The sequence below is a fragment of the Triplophysa dalaica genome, chromosome 12, assembly GCF_015846415.1.
Source record: "Triplophysa dalaica isolate WHDGS20190420 chromosome 12, ASM1584641v1, whole genome shotgun sequence".
In the NCBI taxonomy this organism is placed as follows: Eukaryota; Metazoa; Chordata; class Actinopteri; order Cypriniformes; family Nemacheilidae; genus Triplophysa; species Triplophysa dalaica.
Genome location: NC_079553.1, coordinates 5,675,498 through 5,698,967, shown reverse-complemented (window position 1 = coordinate 5,698,967; position 23,470 = coordinate 5,675,498). Strand labels below are relative to the sequence as shown.

Sequence of the window (23,470 nt, the reverse complement as noted above, 5' to 3'; positions counted from 1 at the left end):
GCTTAAGTAACCAAATAACGCTCAAAAAACTACCCTAACTATTTTATCAGCCCCCACCTAGATTATGGAAAAGAATTAGTCATGTAAAATGTTCAATAATATGAAACCGTAAATAGTAAATCCTGTTGAAAAACAATATAAACATCACCGAATATATTATGGTTTTAATGGGAAGTACAATTGATCGCTATTAAATTCACATTGCATGAAGGAATTTTGTTGTAATGCAAGCCATTTGACGTTGAATGCTGAAAGTTCCCACAACATGTTTACGTTTACTGTACAAATGTCAAAAAAAACGAGGAACACACAGTTGGCACAAGAGGGCACAATATGAGTGAATGCGCTTCTGTAATGCGTCCTTACGCACTGCTCTCTGATTGGTGTAGAGTCTACTCAACCTACACAAGCTCCACCCACAACCTTTATATAAAGCTGGAGTGTCCCACTGTAGGCAATCTAGGCATAAAACTCTGATCGTCTGAAGCTGTCTTTGGTGAAATGGTTGTCCAGGTCAAACCGAGTCCTCAGCTGAGCAGTAAAACCATGGATGGAAACCAGAACAAAGTGGAAGCGAAGGTCCTGCTACTCGGAGCAGAAAATGTTGGAAAGTCAGGTGAGCGCCTGTGTGTATCAAAAACTTTTTTTAATCTACAGTCTTGATTCGTGAATTTATTGTATTTTTTTATTTACAGCCCTCACCGTGCGTTTCATCACGAAAAGATTCATCGGGGAATATGGAGATATTGGTACGTCAAGTCTATGTTTTGCATTTTATTTGTACGCAATGCAGCAGTCTTTAACTCCGCTTTGTTTTCTTTCAGAATCCATATACAGTCATATCGATAAAGTTGACGGCCGTGAGATATCCCTGCGTATTTGGGACTCGCTGTACCCCCAGGTATGACGATGCTCTGAGATGTTTGTGCTGAGATCTTAAGCGTTTGACTTCGTGCAGCGCTGCGCACACCGATCTGGTGTTGACGTCAACTTAAGTTCTCGCGAGAGCAATTCGAAAACTGCAGTAAATTGGTGTCGATCTGCGCAGCGCTGCGCGAAGTCCAGCGTACTTGTTTTTCTCGCTTTTGTATTTGACCTTCTAACTTGTGTTTCCTCTAGAGCTGCGAAACCACTGAATCCATCAGTGACAAACAGCTTCAATGGGCGGACGGTGTGATCCTTGTCTACAGCATCTGTGATCGCTCGAGTTTCGAGGTGGTACAGCAACAGGTCCAGCTCATCCGCCAGACCCGAAAGCTCTCGGCGTCCGCCCCGATCATCATTGTGGGTAATAAGCGGGACCTGCAGCATCAGAGGGCCGTGTCGAGCGAAGAGGGTCGGCTTTTCGCAATGTCCTCAGACTGTGGCTTCTTCGAGATCTCGGCTGCTGAGACCTACCACGGCGTCCTGTTGGTCTTCCATGAAATACTGGACTTGATCAAGGAGTCCAGAGCACTGAAGAGAGGGATGGCCGGAATTAAGGGCATTGTCAAAAGTGTGTCCGCGGTTTTTGGAAAGAAACGGGAGTAGTGAGTGAGGGATGATGGTGATGTTGATGATGATAGCCAACTGTTAGGCGGTCCAGTTGACAGTAAACCAGCTAAAAAGGTGAAGAGGACTCGGTCCAACGGGTTTTAGGACCATATAGAGTTAATTTCGCCCAGTTTATCTGCAGGGACAGTGATAGGAAAGGAATAGCGGTGATAGTTAACTGATGACGAAGTACGGTGACGAAGAGTCGTGATTTGGTCTGTTACAGCAAGGCAATAAAGGAACTACTGATGTGAAGCTGGGCCTTTGAGTTGGTCATAGGGTATGTGTATTTAGATGAAAAGCCCATTCTGGCCATTTTTAAGATTGGTCCTTTTGCACCGCAATGATGCTATGAAGCTGAATGCAAGAGAGATTCTGCTCCAGAATAAATACCTGAAGTACAGGGTGGACTACTGTATCATCACTGTATTATTTTCCATTCAAGAGTCGAAACAATGCGTAGATTACTATTTAATGTATATATTGTATATTTCCAGAACATATTTCTTTGAGGATCTTTGAGTGAATGTAACTTGAGTTATATTACATAGATCCTATGAAAAATAAGTGTTCAATGAGAAGAGACTCATGTATACAGATCATCCTCTTGTATAAAAACAAACTGTTCTTTAAATGCTTTCATGAGACATTGTTTATTCTATATTCTTAAATGATTTATGATTCCAATAAAGAAAACCATACTTGCACATTTGTGAATTCATAGTTGTTTACTTGGTGTGAAAATAAGTAGGTCTATCAAATGTTTTATTACACCAAAACTTGCATTTGTTACAGACAAAGAGGTACAGGAGTTAGAGGCTGATAGGACGCAAACAATATAAAGGATCAATCTAAAGTATCTATGTAATAACACTTGAGCTATACACAGAGCAGCAGAGCAAAAGTTATAAGGAAATCCTTTCTCACCATTATTTTACATGCGTTTTTCTTTCTATACATCGTGTTCATTACAGTGACAGCTGTGATCTTAGATCAGTGACATTTAATGCCTGTCAATTGCCATGTTAACCTTTATTTTCATAACTAAAATAGCTAATAAAAATACTTTGGTGTTACGTAAAACAGCTCATTAATAAAAAAAATAAAAAAACATGCCGTAATAGAATGTTTTTATAGGCTATCAAATTTGTTTTCAATTTAAATGTTTCATTTAATTTTCCAATTAAATTTTTATTTACATTTAAAGTTTATTTTCAGCTGTCTCCTTTCGTTCTTTCTCTTTGTTTGTCTTAACATTCATCCTTTTCTTGACACCAGTCTATTAACAAACAAACAAAAAATGCTCACAGTATATAAAAGATATATATGCATAATTTTTATTGTTAAGCTATGGGACAGAAATTATTTTATTTGGTCTAAACAGCAAGCTTATATTAAAAAGGGGGGTATAGAAGTCTTTGAAGATGTTTGTCAGACTATCTGCTTATCTGCGACTACATTTGATCCGTATACTCATTATCCAAGGGTACATTAAGGTGTTAAATTTAAGAAAAATAACACTTAATGTTCTGTGGTTTCCACCACAGGTATGATCTGCTCCTCAGATGAAGAGGAAGAACTCAAAATCTCAAATGCACGTTGGCTCTGTGTTACAAACTGCATGATGGGAGCTATCAGAACCTCGGTAGCCGTGGAACGCTGATAAAGCATTTCAGTAGTGGGCACAAGCAGTGTGTCACATTCTGCAGGACCTGAAGACTGGCCGTCTTTATTCAAACTACCCTTACGGCCATTAGCCGGGACTGCCGTTGGAACGGGTGAGCGAACCGGGCTGGTTGGAGGCCCGCTTGCAGACCCACGACGAGAACGCGCATAAAGGCTTCTGCGGCGACGTGGACGACCATCCATAGCCTTGAGGAAGAGGTTGTTTGCAGAAGTACGGCTGGGTGAACTTTCAGGAAGGTCATCTGGAATTGGGTTACTTGTTCCATCTAGATCAGACACCTGTTTCACCTGACAGAGCAGAGCAAAAAACCGTGACGTAGAATTCTTAAAACATACAAATGTATTTTTTGACCCACTAACATGCACAGGGCTCATGGGAAAGCCGTTTTTTAGCATGTCTGCATTTTTATTACCTTTGTATTACATTATTATCCAAATATAATAAAAAAATATAATAATTTGAATACTAAAACACTCCATATTCATGTTCGGAACTTGTTTTTGCAATTTATACAATGGTCAAAAACGCTGAGGATAAGGTTATATTTTATGTATTTCTATTAATATATGCATAACAACATTCATTCGTGTGACTTAGGTGTTTTATTCCAGGGGTTCCCAAACTTTTCAGCCCGCGACCCCCAAAATAACAGTGCTAGGAACTCGAGACCCCCACTATCCTCGGAGGTGTGTAAAGTATACTGTACAATCATTGCACGCAAACTGTGTGCATGTACTTATTAGGTCTATCCAAACACGAGCATAATGATAACACAAAACAACACAGTCGAACATAATATGACAATAATAGCTGTGTCATAGGATCATAGAGTGACACATTTAGCTCATCTTATAAACCTCCTCTAAACTTTGAAAGCATGATTGTAACAATTCTATTTAAAGAAAATGATGCTGAGACTTATTATGGTAACACAAGGAAGCCAAGAGTTTTTTGTACTCTGGCCTTTAGAGGTCTAGTTTATGGAATATAGCCGCATCTAGTGGTGAGATTGCGAATTGCAACCAAAGGCTCATTCCACCCCTCCATTTTGAAGCACTATGGTGGCTGACACAGGAATAAGATGTTGTCACGCTTTTTGGTGTTTTGCCGAAGGAGAACTTAATTACGAAATTTGCTCTGTAGAGCAGTTTGTCCGTTTAGGGCTACCGTAGAAACAACATGACGAATTCCATGCAAGGTGATCTGCGGTTTATTTAGATAGAAATAGCTCATTCTAAGGTAATAAAAACTACGCTTCATTATGTAAGGTCTTTATACACTTCTGAAGACATAGTTACTGTATGTATATTATATTGCATTTCTGTCGATATACCTTTCCAAAAGAATACATATTGGACCTTCATGGTGGTAAGCTCCATAATATGATAAAAGACTATATTTAGTGGTTTCTAAAGGTTTTTATATAAGATTGTGTTGTAGATTACACTTTTGTGTGTTGTGTTCTCACCAGGTCATAGAGTGGGGTGGTGTTGATAAGTAGCTGTATAAGTATCTGTCCCAGTTCCAGCAGGTCATCCATGAGGGAGTGGACCTGAGAAGGTAAAGCCAGTATCTGCCGTACTGGTGTCAGACCCTTCAGCGCCTGTATACCTGAGGCAAGCCGGGCCATGAGAAATGAGCGCTGTTCTTCTGCGTGAAGCATTCGAGATACGTAAAACGTCAGAAGCAGCTGCAGCAGAGATGCCACCATCTCCATCAACTGTGTTAGACCCACCTGATCAAAGACAAACACGCCAGCAGGTGTTAAAACAACAAAACACAATCGCAGCATGATTAGGCAACTGGTCATGCGGCGAGAGCTATACACGACTAACAAATTAGTCACGTTGTCGCTCCTGAAACCTAAAACTTAGTGAGTTGGAAAAGAAGACCAAATGGTTTAATCAAGTGGCAATGAGTAGAGAGTGAATGAAATTATTCTCTGTCTCAAAGGTTTTTTTGGGGATACACTTTCTGCTTCGTGCGAGTAAATCAACAAACAACAGAAATTGTCAATTGCATTGTTGGCCTTAACGAAACATTATTAAACAAAGAAAGGAGACGACCTTATATTCTCTAAGACCTCCTAAATAATCACATCTATTTCTGCCATCATGTCCTCTGTCTATTAAACCAAATTTTTAATTTATGTCTTAAGCAGACTCATCCACTCGATGACTTCATATTTAAAGAAAAAGACTTCACTGCAAAAAATAAATCAAGATACATAACTTAACAAGAAAAGAGATTTAGTCATGTTTCATTAAAAATCTAAAAACATTAAATAATAATATAGCTTAATTTTTATGTATATATTTATACCTTTTTCTTAAGTAACTAATTTAATTTTTCATAACCCTTTGGCATTTTTTAAACTTAATTCTTATATTTTCTCTTATAAAACATCTTGGATAGGTATCTTAGGTCACTTTCTTTGTCAAGTAAATGTATCTTGATTTAATTTTTTAAATGGTTGTACTAGAAAACAAGTGAAAATATTAAGAAATACATTTATTTTGCTGTGTGGTCAGAGAGAAACATCAGTTTAATTTTAAGTTTTCAGTAAAATTTTGTCTGGGACAAATAGGCCTACATAACTTACATTACATTCATTTTCCCAACACTTTTATCCAAAGTGAAGGTGCATCTTACCTTTGGACAATTATAATGTGAAGAAGAAAGAATGCGGGTATTGTATTACATGTGAATCTTATTGAAATCTGGCATGCTATAAAAGCCTGTCCACGCGACTGATCACACCACAACCAGCCACCATCTCACGTGGACTATCATCTGGTGCCAGGAAACGTGAGGCTAGTACTGAAAGAATAGAGCCAGTCTTGCCAATACTGGGACACACGGTCATGCTTTGGCACTAGGACCTTCTTATTGTTGTTTGATTTAGGTGAAGGAAAAGAGGGTCAGCCAGTTTTTAAGGTCCCTTTTTGTGTTCCCATCATCACACCGCACACCACGTGACCAAAACGTGATTTACTGTTAGTGTCATTCAAACATAAATGGGTGCCATGCAAGTGCACAGCAAGATGGCACACACATTATAATCACTCACACAATACATTGTAGTCACATTTCTTATGTTGATCCCGACAAGGGGTTTGTTAATATAGACTCTATCGTGCACTTGGATTCTTGTTTTTTCAGCAGTAATTACTCTCCACCCTACCGTTGGGAAAAGTCTGGTCTAGACGGAGCACAATAGTCCAACTTGGGCCCGTTGATCCCCAGTACACCACCTTGTGTACCCATACACAAATGTCTATGAGGTCAGTGGAAGTGGGGTCTCCGTCTCTGGGCATGAGAAAAGGTTTAGGAGAAGATGCAATTCTCTGAGGCTTCATTTTAGATAAAAGCTTTAAGGAACATTATGAATTCAAAATGATCGTTAAAGAGGTTAAATTTATATTTAAATACCAGTGAATGTATTACATCATACTACGTGTCTTGTGGAAAGAAGTTCTTAATAAAACCTATTTATTCATATATAAAACCCGTATTTATTTACTTTGCGGTTATCTTGGCATCTTTCCTCTCAGGAAATATTTTCTCAGAGAACAGTTGTCTAAGGGCGGAGGGCTTGCAATCTCCTCATCTCCTTACCCTGTTGCCAGTCCGCTATCTGCGTATGTGTCCGTCTGGATTAGTTTGTTTTTTGGTCCTGAAACACATGCAGTGACCGCCAAACGGCACGTAGCATTTGATCCCACTGGGATTCAGCCTCAACTATGAGCCCTCTTAGAAACACACTGTGCCCCGGCTCTGTTTGTATGTCTTTGATTTCTTAGAACCGATAAAAACTGATATAAAAAGTCGTTATGACAGCAAAGATTCCATCATTTTTATATCCATATTAAGTCGCTTAAGTTCTTTCAAAAAACTAAAATGAATATTAACTTTGATTTGGAAAATGCACACTTAATCCGTCATGTTAGCACAACCTGTTACATTTCTTCGAAAACTTGATTTATCGTCATAATATAGTTGTTTTTCTTAAAGGAGATTAAGTTATTTTTTTACTGTGAAACAAAAATACCACGCCAGCGGTGACTAGGATTCTGTAAAAGAGAAAAACACTTAGGCCATCAGGCTGTGGTACAGTCTCAATCTTATTCTCTCCTTGTCTGTGTCTGCCTGACTGGGTCTCAAGGGTCTTGTAATTGTAGTTATTTATGCTACGTGGGTGAGTCAAAGAACTTCCCAGGAAGCCCAGAGCGTGGAAGGGCAACACAAATGACTCAAGCATGGTACACAGCACGTACAGCTTCTATTTTGATCGTGCCAATGTCCTGGAAAGGCCCATGTTGACATCACCCGGTGTTAAGACTACTTTTCAGACACGTCTGTATTTATATTTTTATGTGTGTTATGGTCCAACCACTTTCTTTTATGGTTTTCTTTTACTTTATTTCACGGCAGACCTACAGTATTTATAAATTAAAATCTGAGAAATGCATCCCTTTGTCTCAAATAACCTAATAGATAAACCTCCAGAAAGACAAGATGCATGTTTATTTCCAGTCTGTCAGTGTTCCATTGCACAGCTGCTCAATAATGGAAACTGTTGTTTCCTAACTAAAATAGCTGATCAGATCAATCCTGCTCTTCACCAGTAGAAAGTGCTTTTTCCATCATTGATACATTTATGGATTTGGCAGACGCTTTTATCCAAATAGACTTACATTGCAGTAACCTATAAATGTATACTTAGGTATGTGCAATCCCCTGGGATCGAACCCACAACCTTGCATTGTTAACGCAATGCTCTTACCATTGAGCTTCAGTACAGCTGTGATATGGTATGGATGCAGCTAAATAAGGGAAATCCTGGAATATTTGAGTCAGTCAGATCTGCATTTTAGACGAAGAATTCCTGAGAAGTTTTGTGAGATGATGACGTCTACATGATGTGCATTGGTTTTAAACAACAACATTTGTGACTTATTAACTAAAAGATTATTTACTAGGCTTGTTTTTAACATTTATATTGCTTAATATAGACTTTACAGTGACAGGTCATTTAATAAGTACGATCAGCTCCTGTACACGGTTACAGTCTAACAAAAGTGTGACCTCAAGGAACCGAAATCTGTTGAATGGATATGAACTGAAGATGGAACACGAGGGCATAACATTTTGATTCCAGTTGATCTATTTGGATGGTGTAATGGAATTAGGTTAAATTACCTGTGTTTCTTGACCTTGCATTTTGAGGCATTTGAGCCATTGAGACAAAACGACGTGGCAAGTATGGTTAAGTTTTGTCTGTTGGGCACCAAGCACTGCATTGCATGTTTAACTCCTTAATACCCACATGACATAGTCCATTGGTCAGATGCAAGTCCTTATGCCCAGGGGCATTGTCTGGTCGTACATTTGGGGGTCGACTGGGGGTAGTGTGTGTGTTCAGTTAGGCTATGCCATGGTTATGGATTAAGTGTTATTTGTGAACGGGCCTACCGTTTCAGCAGCTGCCCCCAGCATCTGCAGAACGCTATCCACTCGTTCTCTCAGATTCATGAGTCTGTGGTGCAGCTGAAGGTACAGACACAACGACAGGCTGCGGATCCGTGTCCACATCTGAGGCTCTTCATCTTCCTCATCACCATCCTCATCTTCGAACACCTGCACACGTTTCTCCCACTCATGATCTGTAAGATAAAACAACATAAACTGGCTCTAAAACCAAGCCCTTCAAAACATATAACAGAAGACTGAGGGTTGTTTCTGCAAAGTTGCACCCAGATGAACAGAAGTACATTTGCGACCTCTTGTGGTTACATTTTGTGATCTTATAAAATTACACAAATCCTTCTGGGTAGTTTTGAAAAGACATTCAATTGTTTCATAATAATGTACAAATACCCCTTAAAGAGTTTCTTACGCAGTGTAGGTGGCAGAGGCAGATAATAAGCCAATGCCCCCTCTGATTGGGTGATGAGCTCATCCATGGCAGCGGTAACAACTCTCCCGGCTGCCGATTCTTGAGCTACCTCTAGAAGGCGCGAGCTGAGCTCCTGCAGGCTTTCCCATCTGTCCACGACTCTGTCCAGCTCATCATTTACACGAGACTGCGCATCATCCAGTCTGGAGAAGATTGCGTCCTTTAGGTTTGCAACCACCTTAAAAAAAGATCGTCTATGGTGAGCACCGACTCCGAGGGGGTATTTTTGAGGTAGCAAAGAAATTGAAAGCACTCAGGGGGACAAACACAATTTTTTTAATCACAATAATATTACGTTTTTAATAATTACAAATGTTACAAGTTTGCTGAACTTTTTTTTGCTATCGAACTAACAACCATTATGTCCACTGTCTGCAGCCAAATCCTCAACAGGAATTGCTCGTTTTCCGAAAACGTGACAGTGGAAACGTATGGACCGCAACATCTGCTTTCAGTGCAGGTACTTCTTGTACTCTGTTAAACACTCACCTCATCTGTGGGATGCAGGATGATAGGAAAAAGCTTTTCTAGTTGGTCCAAACCCAACAGTGCAAAGCTGTTAACTGCCTCAACTGTAAAGCAAAATTGACCCATATAAAAACATACTTTAAGGGTGTCACAGGTATTTTGTTACATTTTGTAGTTTTAGATACAAAACAAATATATTGGAACATACTGGAAAATGTAATAAAATATCCAAATATGCAATTCCATATGTATTATTCAGTCAATTGTCATATTATGTGTATATTTACAATGTATCATTCTATATGTTTTCAAATATATGTTACATTATATAACATATTGAAAGTGCGAGATTCTTGTAAAACAACTTTTATTTTTTTTCACCCAAAAGTAAATATTCTGTCATCATCTACTCACCCGAACGTGTATTAATGACTTGTTTTGTTGAATATAAAGGAAGATAGGCCTATTTTCAAGAATTTTCAGTTCTGGGACATCATTTGCTATAGGAAAAATTTTAATGGTAGTCAAAGGTGCCTCAGAGCGGTTCGCTTTCCTAAATTCTAAAAATATCAAATTTTAAGTTCAACAGAACAACAAAAATGTACAATATTTATTTTTTCTACCATGGAAGTGTAAGATGTCACGGAACTATAAATTGCAACATTCTTCCAAATATATCTTTCTGTGTTCATCAGAAAATCAGTATACAAATTCGGAACTTGAGGGCGAGTAAATGGTGACAGAATTTTTGGGGGAACTTTCCCTTTACCTTGTCTTTCAGATTCAGGATATATTTACATTAATTCTAATCCTCTTCTAGTCACTATCCATAAATGTTCCCTCTCCATAACTGTGCCCGACTCACTTTCAGATTCGAGGTTCTGTAGATAAGGCGCTGCTCGTTGCATCGCTGCTGTAGATGCAGTGCGGACACCCAGCTCTGCTACACCCCCCACAAACCCGAGCAAAGGATAGCGACCCTTCATACCCATGTAGATGGTAGAAGCCTGCTGTAACGCTGAGCTTACAAGTGGCAGTTTTATGACACGCTTCAACACATTTCCCTTTAGAGACATAAATGTCTTAGAATTTTGCTACGCATGGGTGGAACACAATAATAATGCAATAAATGAACAACTTTAAATGGATTAACATAAATATAGCTCATTTTTGAATAACATTAGGCTTACCTCATTGTTTTTTATTTTAGACATGATTCTTCGCTCTGTGGTAGCCGAACAGACAAAACAACATATTATACACATATATTTATTCAAAATTTACAATGTTTACGTTTGTTGTAGATTAAACCAGGGCTTCTACATTTGACAGAACGTTTAGCAAAAATATGCATTAAAAATCATGCGATTTTGACAACATCAATACGGTTCTGTATTCCACAGGTTGTGACCTGGTCATGGGGAAGTCAGCTGATGTCGCATGATAATACCAGCCTATGACAAACTCATTCACTGTGCAAATTTCATTAAGAATCTGAACCGTGTGTATGGGAATCCAACAGTGAAGTGCAAAAGACAAAAAGATTTGGAAATCTGTTTCATCAGCAGGCCTCAATGCATCAGTCATTTGTCATAAAAGATAAGAAGATTATTTGAAGTGTAGCTGATAAACAATTATGCATTGAATAACAGATGTTTCAGATCACAGGCGCCCCTAAAATTTCATTTTAGTTAAAACCTGTTAACTGTCGGAGCCCTTTTTGAGCCTACACATGAAAACGCATGTTGGAACTAAAATGGCAGTAACTCATGAATTCTTTGGAATACAGAGTTATGGTTGGTCTCGTTTGAGCACCAAGTAGCTGATTATTGCTAAAAAATAAAAATCACACACACACAAAAAAGTAAGGTATGTTGTAAAAAAAAGTTTATGTTTTTCTTTGATTCAAAAATACATTTAAAAAATACGGGTCGCAAAAGGATAACAAAAAATCTAAGCACACTCTTTATAAATAAGAATCCATTACTCTCCCTACATAAATTATTTTTAAAAACACCAAAGAAATCTGTATTCTAGAGTCTTAGACCTTTCCAATGATATATAGTTTATCATGATTCGATTAGAAATTACATGCACAATATTGACACAAACTTATGTGTCCCGTATACGGAACGGGTGACAGTTAACAGGCTACTGGTCTAAACCGTCAAACCAAAACCAATGAAAAACAGACCTTAGTCTCTCAAACACATCTCAAGATCAAACTATCTACAGATCAAAGAATTATTGGGAATGTTATCACATGGAATACATTTCAGCTGTGTCAAATCAGAATGACAAAACACTTTTTGTCATCCGTTGAAGTTGTTGCCTTCAGACTGACTTAGCGCTGAGCGGCCACCCTCCCTCTGGAACTCAACACAGATCAAGTACTGAACTTTCAAATCAACGACTAAATGTCACCAACCGAAATCAAGACAAACTTGATGTGAAATAAAACACTTTTTGGTAAGAAATAGATGGCTATCTTAAGATATGTTTTAAACTTAATCAGTTGTTAAGCCACTGATTCCTCCTGCGTTTATGCTAATGCTAGCAAGAAAGTTACAGTAGCTACTCTTTCTTCAAACCTCTTAACTTCATTAGCTGGAACAAAATACAGTTGCAAATGATTTTGTAAATTTCAAGAAATTAATTAATTGGCTATACGTCTGTTTAAAAAGGAAAATTTAGAGCACACATGCATAAATACACCAACTTTTTATATTAACAGTTTATCTCACAATTAGCCATTTTCTGAAAACTGTGTGACTGCAAATTGTGAATTATTTTACACTTGTTACACATTTACACTTCTTGTTATTTTGAGTAGACCGCATAAAATGTCAAAACAGCTAAACTGTATTCTTACCTTTAAGATGAATGATGTTTCTTTTTGGATGAATAGAAATATAAAGATTTTATAGATAGCCTATATGTTGTAAACTTAGTGTTTCTATGAGGTCTCCCTCCTCTGTCAGCAGTGTCTTAACCGAAAGGTTTCGTTGTAGGGTGATTTTGTCATATTTCATGGTAGGTGCATGTGATGCCCCTCATTTGGGGTGCGGCCGGTCCACGCACTCTATGTTGTTTGCCAAATTATTGGTTTTCCCAACGCACACAAAGACAATCTTAGTGAGAGGAAATGGCAAATATTCCATTTAACCAGTATGTGATTTTTATCTGTTTCACGGACCTGTCTCCTTTCAAAGTTTCAGAAAAGCACTACCATAGACTCTTAGCAACCCAGAGAGCCCAAATATATATTATACATATAATACAGCCGCTTAAAAAATTAAGAAACCATTGAAAATGTTAATTCATTCAGTATTTCTAGTTATATTGTGTGCATTCCAGCCCAGTGTCTGTTAAATTTCAACAAAATCAAACGTCATGAGTGACAAAGTAATCCAACTGCAATGTGAAAGATTGACAGCATGACATGACACATGTGATAAAAATCAAGGTTATCACATTAAAAGTATAATTTTGAACTTGTCCAAATACATGTAGAAATATAATTGTTGTATTGCTTTAAAGTGAATATGAACTTGTTTTCTTTGCAGTATATTAGGTCTGAAATTCTGAAGGTCACATTTATAAGGACATATTTTCTGTTGTTTTGACTAGTTTCTCCAGTGTTCATCTTCTGCAAATAACTGCAAGAGTTGCAGATTTTTAATGAGAAATATTGTTAGTAGTGCACAGATTAAAACAAAAACATATTTTAACCTAAACGCATACTGTTCCTATAAAAAAGTAGATTCAGAAAAAGGGAAAATGGTATTTGAACTTGTCTCTTATTTTTCCACGGCTATATATAAAATGTATTACAATAATATCAATAAATGAGATAGACTGTACATACACATAATATACATACTCATCTTCTTTTGTATGCTTTTTTTGTACTGACTCCAGTTGAATTAACAAATGAATTAACACAATACATTAGTTTTAGTTGACTACAATAAAAGAATCACAGTGCACCAAGGAGTCTATAGTATGGCAAAGACATAAGACCCCTATAGACTGAATTGCCCAAGAGAGAATTGAGATAACTATGAGTAACTTGGGTTAAAATCCCAGACAACCTTATGTTCAACTTTTTTATTTTTGAACTTAAATTGTATGAATATGTCTTTTGTTTGCAGGAAGTCCAGTCAGATTGTTTAGGCCTCTATATCCTCAGTGTTGTAATCTGAAACGCAATGACTTGACATAGCCTGAGGAAAATCAATATTTCACCGGAAATTAAGAACATGTACGTCTTACAGTGCGTCTCGTTAGTCACGAAGACCTTCACAATGGCTCTATTTGGAGTCTCAGGTCTATTTGTTGGCAAATTTGAAATTCCCTGTGAAATATTTTCTCAGAAACCCGCATTTGGTAAATGATGCTTAGACAGCCTGGGAAATTCTCAGCCTTTTCATGCAAAGATGTGACGCAATCGCTCATTTCCACAGTATATACAGACTGCACTGTTGTAATGACCTCACTGTGTACTGTTCTGGGAATATCCGAATTGTTTAACATCAATAACAGTCTTGATCAATAAACCATTGAGCCAAATGAAAGGCCTTCTGCATAAACAAGGTCATTTGGTAACTGAGTAAATATGTTCATTGTGACTTACATTATTAATCACAATTTTTGCACAGAGTCATATTATCTTACACACATACTTTACAACGGAGACATTATGAGATTAAAATGCAAAAAAAGAGAAAAGCCAGGGAGACAATTCACTTGTGTATCACGTTTATTTTACACATTCAGCGGGTGTCAAGAACATACAGGTGGATGTGGAACATTAGCAAAGATCTCACAGCATTTGCAATATACTGTATGTCAAAGAATCACAAGATTTTCTTACGTTTTTTTGTTCTGTTTGCACTAATACGACAATTTGCACAGAGAGTTTCCTGCCAATTTATGTTTAAACACCAAAGCGATTGTGTAGAGTCCACCAATGACTTTGCTTTTATCATTTTCTGTTACTCTATTGTTTATTTTTATCCTCCAGTGGCTTCAATTTTTTGACTCTTATGCAAGATACAAAAAGGTGTTTTGTACATGAGACGAGACATTGCTGAGTGAAAGTAGATGTGATTCTATACAGGAATTGTCACTCAAACACCTAAAAAGCTTTTTCCAACCAGAATTACAGTTTACATCACGTCTATCCAATATTTCAGAGAAACCATGTGGCACACGACCAGCTGACTTTCAGTAGCTAACCTGCAGTATTCTAATGGAATGTAAAAAACTAGAGATGGAGAACATATGTCATATCAAGCGCCACGTAAGACAGCATTTCGAGCTCCCTAGATCACCAAACAGCCTTTCTCTGCCAGGTCTCCTCAGCACTATGTTCTGTCCGTATGGACCTCAGTATGCTCTGTGCCAGACACAGACTCAGTGTGCTTATAGAATGAACAGCGAGAAGCTCTGAACAAAGATAAAGGCCGAGGCTGTCAGCAGGCAAACCATCTGGATGTAGAGAAAAGCACTATAAACCAGCTAACATCACGTTATACATGTTCATATAGGCGAAATGTGCGAAACTCTAACAATGACAGAAAGTAGGAGGTCTTGAATGAAGCTAAAGAAATGAAGTAAGATAGGTGTCTGTTTATATATGAACAGTGTTGTGAAATTGTAGGATTCCTTCTCGACTTAAATCTCGACTGTCTTCCAAATACTGTACATCACAAGGATCAAAATGCCAGTAGTTTGGAGCTTGTTCTATCTCTATATAAAACACGGCAGATACACCTTAATAGAGAGTGTAATGTAATAAAGAAATCTACAAAACAGTGATCCTTTGTTTTACCATGACGTGAAGCTCTGATGTGTGAAATTCAGAAAACGGTGACATTCAGAGTGCGTAGCAGGACATTTTTTCGGGACCAGATTTATCAAAAGAAGATGCTGAAATTTGTGCACAAGCAATAAATCTGGCCTCGAAAAAGCTGCCAAAAGAGTTACGTAGATGTGGAAAATGTGACACTGCAAGAATCTCTAAAATGTCCGGTCATTGTAGAACAGAACGAATCATCTTTGAATGTAGATCATACAGCATCTGTCTGCGTCACATCAGCGCACTGATGACTGAAGAATCACATCATTATAAGCTCATCTGGGTGCGAGTAACATGAGAAGCCGAGAAATCTGATTCACCCGTAACAAAAGCGAGCTGTGCGTCCGTTAGCACACACAACACACGCAGTGATGATGCTTCTTAATGTGTGGCCACAGAGTCACAACTGAAACAATGTCCCGTTCTGTCGTGTCCTTGGGGTGAAATATGGAGCGTTAAGACATGCGATAAGTGCAGCAAAAGCCAGTGCATGGAGAGATCTGTTCACATGACATCATACAATTGCATTTGGACAGTTACAGAATCCCACGAACCTCAGAATAAACTCCTAACAGTCAGACATTTGTTATCACGCCATGTTATAGAATGTTTTGGTCTCAGTTATTAGCATTTGTTATGTTGGTTTGTGTTTTAATTCTTACTTGCGGTGTGTGTAAGTTTGTGAGGTGAATGAGAAATTGTTTGTAAGTGTGTTAGTGTCATATTTGTTTTAAAAAAATCTTTCCGAGGCCCATCATCACGATTGCAATGATGCACAAGTTGGCTTAAGTCCTTTTTACAAGTCCTCCTGAAGATCGGTTACCTGCTCCTGAAAGGTGGTAACAAAGGCATCATCTTTCTCACAACTCCTGTTCTTAAATCATGTTTTCTGTGTGCCTGTGTCTGAGCGTGTGTAGAGAGAGCAGAGTGAAGGTCTAGTATTCACAGAGGGTGTGCCACTTCGAGATCTGGCGTCGTGGGTTCTGGCAGACCTCCTGCCAGTGGGTGGTGCCAGAGGGGCAGGGGCTGTTTGTGCCGAGCACCAGGCGTCCCAGAACCTGGTTTTTGGTAGTGCGGTCAAAGTCCATGACCAGGAACTCAATGGAGATGTCTGGCAGTAAATCAGCCGGTACGTCATAGATGAAGGATTCATTGAAAACAGGGTTGAGTGTGCATTTCTTCACATGGGTTTTCTTCTTGGCGATGCGCTTGTGGCCATAGTACACGTTCAACTTCACGTAGGGATCTGGGACATGGGACAAAACAGGTTATTGATTAGATAATATGTTCTTATACTCTGAGATGTTGTAACAACTTATATTAACTATATTAAAGAGGCAATTTTTTTACCCCAAAGTGAGCAAAACCTGGCAAATCTGAGCAAAACATACCTTTTGGGTTGTCCTTGGTTGTAAAAACACTATGAATTCTAAATTGTACAAATGCTTTTTTAACGTATAAAAACTACAGAAGTCTATGGAATGTCCTCATTTTGATAACGTCTAAATTGTCTAAATGTGTATGCGCAGAAAGTTCAGTAAACTTACTGCCAGACATCCCAGTGATATCCAGTTTCGGAAGATGTTTGGCTTTTAACACCACCACGCTGAGTCTGTGAGAGACGGGCTGATAGGACAGAGAGACCAGCAGCTCTCCATGGCTTACACACTGTAGAGAAACAAACACAAAAAGTTCAAATTATTTATTTCTCTCAGTTCTCAAAAACTGAAAAGTCTTTTTTTACACACAATACAGGCTGTTATTTATAGATTATAGCTCAGCCTTTAACACTATAGTTCCCCACAGACTGGATTGGGTTCTGGACTTCCTCTCAGGCAGACCCCAGGTTGTGAGAGTGGGCCAGACCATCTCGAATACCATCGCCAGTACAGGTGCACCACAGGGATGCGTCCTGAGTCCTCTGCTTTTCTCTCTCTAAACACATGACTGTGTGTCCTCTCATAGCTTCAATTCTACCATCAAGTTTGCAGATGATACACAGTCGTATTGGCTCTCATCTCTAACAACAATGAGGCAGCCTACATCGAGGAGGTGGAGAAAGTGAGTCATACTGTCTGAACATCTGAATGTCAGCAAAACAAAGGAACTGGTGGTTGACTAAGGAGGAGACAGCAGCGGAACTACACCCCACTAGACAGAAGAGGCACACCGGTGGAGAGAGCTAGTAGCGTTTAAGGAGTAACTTTAAAAAACAATCATGATAATTTACTCACTCCCATGTCATCGAAGATGTTTATATATTTGTTTCTTTAGTCAAAAAGAAATTAAGGTTTTTGATTGAAATATTACAGGATTTTTGTCCATGTAGACTTCAATGGACTCCAAATGGTTGAAGGTCAAAAGTACAGTTTCAATGCAGCTTCAAAGGGCTTTAAATGATACCAGACGATGAATAAGGGTTTTATCTAGAGAAACAATCGGTCACTTTCAAAAATAAAAAAATATAATGTATTTACTTTATAAACACAAATGGTTGCCTTGCTCTGTTCTGCGATGCACGTTCATGACTTCACGTAATAAATAAAACCACATTGTTTCGCTAGAGTGGTGCGCTTAGCTGTGTGCATCTCTGGGTCTGCTCTACCCCATCTGCATGACATCTACAACAGGCCATGCAAAATCCGGGATGCCAAAATCATTAAAGTCTCCACACACCCTGCAAATCTTCTCTTCTGTCTACTGCAATCTGGTAGACGTTTTTCGCAGTCTGTTGGCCAAAACAGAGAGGCTCGAGAAGAGTTTTTTCCCCCAGGCAATTTAACTCCTTAATATGGACACATCCGCACTTTAAAGACACTGACAGTATAATGTCATTCACCAGCTCATTGCACTTGCACTTTACCATTGTATTCATAAAACATATACTTGCACATTTCTGCTTCCATTGCCATCAGCTGGCCACCTCAACAAGGATCTCTTATTTACGCCTCTATTTATCATGAGTGAACAATCTTTTAACTTCATAGTATGTAAATACATTGTTATTTTCTTCTGTATATCCTTTTATTTTCTATTCTCTTCTATATGCAGTCTTAGGAGTATACCATATTAACATTTCACTGCAAGTTGTACATGTTTACAAAGTGTATTTTACAAATACAAATACAAATCTTGAATCTTGAATATAGTTATATTTGTTAACATCATTTAACTATATTAGTTAATATAAAATAACAATAAATAAAACAAAATAAAAAATAACGCAGCATTGCAGTTCATATTAATTTCTGCATTTACTAATACACAATCAAAATCTAATTTGTTAGAATTAGTTAATGCACAATGAAATAGCGTTAACAATTGTATTGACATTAACATTATCAAAGATTTATAAATGACAGGGCTGGGGGGGACATGGGGGAGATTTTTATTTGCCACTTAAAAAATATCAGGCTGAAAATTAAAAATTAAATATGTATTCTTAAATACTCACTAAATACTTATTTGCATGATCTATTAAATCATGATCTGTGAATGTTAGCACAGAAAAATTGTTGTGCCAGCCTAGTACCGTGCCTGATAAATGCTGCGAAAGAATATTGTTAATTGTCAGCTAATGCTTTAACTAAAGTTAACAAATACAGCCATATTGTTAAGTATTACCAAAACATTAACAGGATTATGAAAGAATGAATAGGATACAAAAACACACTTACAAAAACACATTGTTTATAAGCAAAATAACTTAATAAGTAAAAGATGATTGGGCAGCTGACTCATAAATAATGTGTTGTCATTTATCTCTAAAAACCTACTCAAGCATCTGGAGGATGAGTACATTTATCAATGACTAACCCTCCCTTTATAAACTGTGGTGGGAGTATGAAACGCGATCTGTGCAGTGATTCAGCACTGAGCTCATACATGTGCTAGACGCACAAAAGACAACAATATAAAAAAGTAATATAAAAAAATACCATAAAAAATAAGAAATTACTGCAATATGCTATTAAACTGCTATTAAAAAACAGTTAAAATCACCATGAAACAGAAGTTGCGAACGACTTCTTTTCAGTATTGTGAACTATCCGAGTGAAATAATGTAAATATTATTTAAGGCGGGGCTTAAATTGGGCCTTTCCCTTTCTGATTGGTTTGTTGTAAGTTGGGCCTGGAGGGGAGGGCTAAAAATACATCATGTGGTGAAGAGTTGTTGTTGAACGGGGAAGAGGTGCTCAATGTTTTTGATTAAATATTACAAGCGCAAACTGATTAAAAAAAAGTTATGGTGTGCACGGATAAATCATTTATAATAACCACTGCAAAACTGTGTAAAACACTTCAAATTTCCATGTTTGATTTCATGGTGACTTTAAATTTAAACGTGAATGAAAACTATCATTCATTCACCATCACGGGGTTTGAAATGTCTTTTTTTAATTAGCTAAATTAACTAATTGTTAGATCAAAAATATAAATTTAAGTTTGACTTCTAACTGTTTTCATATTCACATTATGTAAGTATCACATTAAATTGTTGTAAAAGAATAATTGTTAAATCTCTCACCTGCATGTTTCTCTTAGTGATCTGTTGAGAGATATGAACTCGTCCCGTACTGGGATCCACCCCTGCCAGCGGAACCATCGCCTCCCCAATCACATCGTCTCGTGAAAACCGGTCAAAGCTCAGAACCAGGAAGTGCAGGGTTAGATCTGAAAGCGAGCTGTACGGCACGCCGTAAAAAGTGAAGGTCTCATCAAACACGGGTTCCAGTGTCTTCCTCAAAACACGGGTCTTCACGCGATGTTTCTTCTCCGGTAGAATGGTCATCTTAACGTAGGGGTCAGCGCTGCCCGTCTGCCCTTCAACTGCCGGTAACCCTCGAGCCTCTAGGATGGTGACCACTAAGGCCTTCTTGGGGAAGTTATAGTCGACGGCAATAGTGAGATCCCCACGGTTGGGCTCCTCTCCAGGGGTAAAGGGTGTAGCTGTGTTGGAAACAGTGGTACTGGAGGACTGACTGCTGCTTGCAGAACTGCTCTCCAGACAGCAGTAATCGGCATGCACAGGAAGTTCTCTCTCCAACCTGAGAACCTCGCTGGCATCTTCTCCGAGCCTCATCTGCTTTTGTTTTCCTCCTAGTAGGCCGCCTTCTGCTGCTGAATCTTTATTTACCAGTACCGCAGGGCACCCATTGTTGACCTGAGCTTCGTCTGTGCCGTGGGATCTGACTTGGCGTGCCAACCGAATGATCCTCTTGCTGCTGGTCAGCGTGTCTGGGTAGATGCTCATTCCTTTCAGCATGTGAATGAACTTGTACGGAGGGTCTGTGAGAGGATCGTTGTGTTCCGATTGGATGCCGTGGAGCTTGTAGATTGACCTGTTGTACTGTTTCCTACAGCAGGTCCACACAAAGACTGATGCAATGACAGCAACGACCAACACGCCGGCACCGATGAACCCAGCCATAACTGGGGACATATCTGAGAAAGAGAGAAACTGATAAACTATTTAATCGCAACCATTTGTCTGTGTTCACAGTGACCCATTTTAATGCACCTTTGGGGTTTCATGTGTACTTTATCACATACTAGACATATTTTCTCTCAAAAGGATTGGTCGCATATATCAGATATGATAAATCCATTGAAAAACTATTTCATGAAGTCATTGAAAGTGTTTTTTATCTCTATGGTGAGATATGATTATACATGCTTAAGGTTAGATGATTCGGATTAAAGTAAAGGAGTGAACATACTAAACGACTAAAAAACTAATATACTAAATAGAAGAGCATGGTGGAGCTAACGCACAAAATATCAATAAAAGGGTGGGGGACAGAAAATAGAAATAATTCCAATGTGTCTGTCAGTCTTCTGTTGTTCTCCCTCCCCTCCCAACCTTAGACAAAGACCCTCACCCCACATGCTTAATGATGCAAGAGTTCATAGGCTCTAAAAAAAACCGCTGCGCCAATTACCTGGAGACACCCCAAGGGGAACAGACATGCATGACATAAACGCACACGCAAACACGGGCATATCCAACACGCAAACACATGACTCCATAGTTTTTAATAATTACATGCGAGGGGGATAAAGTTTTGATTACGTTTCTACCTCCTCGGGGACTTAAAGCTCTAAATTCATGGCTGACTTTATTGCAGGCAGCTCTCAGAATATAAATGTCTCTAGTCTACACCGAGGACACCGGCTGAGAGACTAGATGTTAAATCAGATAGGTGATCTTTCGGGTGATGGTACACTGAAATAAAAAGTCTGAGTCATTTAAAATAGGTCTAAGCAGTTCTATTTTATTAGCTTTTATCTCATTAGGGCCACTACTTTAAAACATGGTCTGTCTCACGTAGTCATGTCTTCATAAATATTCTAAAAGACATCTCAGTTTAAATCCTACATGACTACGTCATCCAAAATCAAATGGGTTCCTACAATTGTACAGCCCACAACGACAGTGGGCGCTGAAACTCTCTAGTGCGTAAATGTCTATCGGAAGCTGATGCCAGATGGAGGTGGGCACTGTTGTACCAGGCAACATATTAGAGGAATCTTCTTTCTGTCACGCATCACCCCACGTCATCCACATTTTTGCTTTTGCATTAAATAAAAATCAAAACACATGAATATAAAACGTGTAGCGCTATATAATAATGTGTTATTTATGGACATCACAAATCCTTGGTTTAAACAAATTGTTCTAATAAATCTAGTCCAAGGTAAGTCCCGTCGAAATCAAATGTATTAAAAAGAATTGTCCAAAAGAACCTTTAACCTGAATCTTTAAAGACAATGCTGAGACTAATTTACATTCTGGGATGGTTGGAGAGGCCATTTCTGAAGCTGCGCTTAAAAACAACAAAACAAAGCTACTAAAACATCCATTCTTTCTTGAAAAAAATGCTTTCTAAGTATAAAAATACATTTCAACACAATGCTAATAGCCCACATTATTATCTCGTCCTTAATAATGGAAGTGAGAAGATGATTTTCTAAATCATAGATTTCCTAACAGATGCAAGGCCCTATCATCCCAAACGTTTAAATGTCTCTTCCCACTGAACCTCACAAAGCTGAATTTATCAGATTCTTGTAAACATCCCAAACTGCACCTGTCATGAGAAGCTGAAAGCAATATTTAAACAGACCCGATATACTTGTGAGCTATCCTCACTATACTAGTTAAGATAACATAATTTGTGCTGTACACAGATAAAATAAAGATTATTAATATTATATTGCAAATGTAAAAAAAAAACATCTAGGCTACACACGGATCTCGCTTATTGATTTTTGAGGACACATGGGTGGAGCGGTGGGCTTAACGTTATCCGATATTAACGAACAAAGGGACATCACGTCATTCCGGCTTTCCATCCCACTGTGCATCACTACGATGAAACAAACCGTTCAAAACATATCATGTAATACGTCTTTACATAACATAAACATAACACTGATTTGGGTTCGTATTGACTTTTTCTACATTCTCGCTCGCAAAATGGCCCAAAATACAAACAAATATTATCATCTTTTTAAAGTGTCATCTGTAAACCTGGTTTTTATTTCCAATAAAATGGAAAATGGTGTCTGGATGGGTAAGGCCCGCTGTGTACTCACCGTATGCTGCTCGCATCTCAGCGATCTCAGCCATTTTGAGGGATGGGCGCGCACTCCGAATCACGGCAGAAATAAAGAATCGATGTCGACTGTTTACCTGCTTTAATTCAGATATTTCATATCTACACCTTCACTCTACATGTTGTGTCCGCTCGTGTCTGGTCCGTTGCTTTTCAGGCCGTCGTGGGATGCTGAGCGCACCAAAGGATGCTGAGCGACAGGATGCACTGCGTCAGATTCAGAGTCTGACCGTAAGTACCGCCCAACAGTAGCTCTCATCTTATGGACAGCACCCAAAATCGTGCTGTCATGCGATTTCCAGCGTTTTCCAGCGACTTCGCACACGCAGAGAAGTTACAAG

At 38.5% G+C, this 23,470-nt stretch overlaps 3 protein-coding genes across 4 annotated transcripts; 1 reads left to right on the top strand and 2 right to left on the bottom strand.

Annotated features, from left to right (window-relative positions):
- Window positions 1-372: 372 nt before the first annotated feature.
- On the top strand, window positions 373-2,240 carry zgc:171704 (Ras-related and estrogen-regulated growth inhibitor-like protein). Its single transcript, XM_056762708.1, has 4 exons — window positions 373-616; window positions 696-749; window positions 825-901; window positions 1,120-2,240. Exons 1-4 carry the CDS (start codon window positions 502-504, stop codon window positions 1,528-1,530), a joined length of 657 nt encoding a protein of 218 aa, XP_056618686.1. The 5' UTR covers window positions 373-501; the 3' UTR covers window positions 1,531-2,240.
- Window positions 2,241-2,380: 140 nt separating this feature from the next.
- On the bottom strand, window positions 2,381-12,998 carry plin6 (perilipin 6). Of its 2 annotated transcripts, XM_056762707.1 has the most exons (8): window positions 12,520-12,998; window positions 10,838-10,872; window positions 10,513-10,711; window positions 9,669-9,751; window positions 9,120-9,357; window positions 8,696-8,886; window positions 4,689-4,955; window positions 2,381-3,507 (listed from the first exon to the last, which is right to left on the bottom strand). In XM_056762707.1, the coding sequence occupies exons 2-8, from the start codon at window positions 10,859-10,861 to the stop codon at window positions 3,055-3,057; spliced, it is 1,455 nt and encodes a 484-aa protein (XP_056618685.1). In that variant the 5' UTR covers window positions 10,862-10,872; window positions 12,520-12,998; the 3' UTR covers window positions 2,381-3,054. The 2 variants fall into 2 exon arrangements, with proteins under 2 accessions (XP_056618685.1, XP_056618684.1); XM_056762706.1 differs by lacking the exon at window positions 12,520-12,998 and having other exon boundaries at window positions 10,838-10,935.
- A 1,393-nt stretch (window positions 12,999-14,391) lies between these two features.
- syt11b (synaptotagmin XIb) lies at window positions 14,392-23,369 on the bottom strand. Its single transcript, XM_056762036.1, has 4 exons — window positions 23,110-23,369; window positions 20,039-20,955; window positions 17,058-17,178; window positions 14,392-16,756 (listed from the first exon to the last, which is right to left on the bottom strand). The coding sequence occupies exons 1-4, from the start codon at window positions 23,141-23,143 to the stop codon at window positions 16,446-16,448; spliced, it is 1,383 nt and encodes a 460-aa protein (XP_056618014.1). The 5' UTR covers window positions 23,144-23,369; the 3' UTR covers window positions 14,392-16,445.
- Window positions 23,370-23,470: the final 101 nt, after the last annotated feature.

Bases quoted from the DNA above. Each gene is read 5' to 3' on its own strand.
- syt11b (XM_056762036.1), bottom strand. From the start codon at position 23,143: ATGGCTGAGATCGCTGAGATGCGAGCAGCATACG. The intron at 17,179-20,038 runs GTGAGAGATTTA...GTTTCTCTACAG, and splicing joins TCACTAAGAGAAACATGCAG to TGTGTAAGCCATGGAGAGCT. The intron at 16,757-17,057 runs GTAAGTTTACTG...CCCATGTCCCAG, and splicing joins TATCACTGGGATGTCTGGCA to ATCCCTACGTGAAGTTGAAC.
- plin6 (XM_056762706.1), bottom strand. From the start codon at position 10,912: ATGTGTATAATATGTTGTTTTGTCTGTTCGGCTACCACAGAGCGAAGA. The intron at 8,887-9,119 runs GTAAGAAACTCT...TTTATCTTACAG, and splicing joins GCCTCTGCCACCTACACTGC to ATCATGAGTGGGAGAAACGT. The intron at 4,956-8,695 runs GTAGGCCCGTTC...GTCTTTGATCAG, and splicing joins TGGGGGCAGCTGCTGAAACG to GTGGGTCTAACACAGTTGAT.
- zgc:171704 (XM_056762708.1), top strand. From the start codon at position 502: ATGGTTGTCCAGGTCAAACCGAGTCCTCAGCTGAGCAGTAAAACCATG. The intron at 750-824 runs GTACGTCAAGTC...GTTTTCTTTCAG, and splicing joins CGGGGAATATGGAGATATTG to AATCCATATACAGTCATATC. The intron at 902-1,119 runs GTATGACGATGC...TGTTTCCTCTAG, and splicing joins GGGACTCGCTGTACCCCCAG to AGCTGCGAAACCACTGAATC.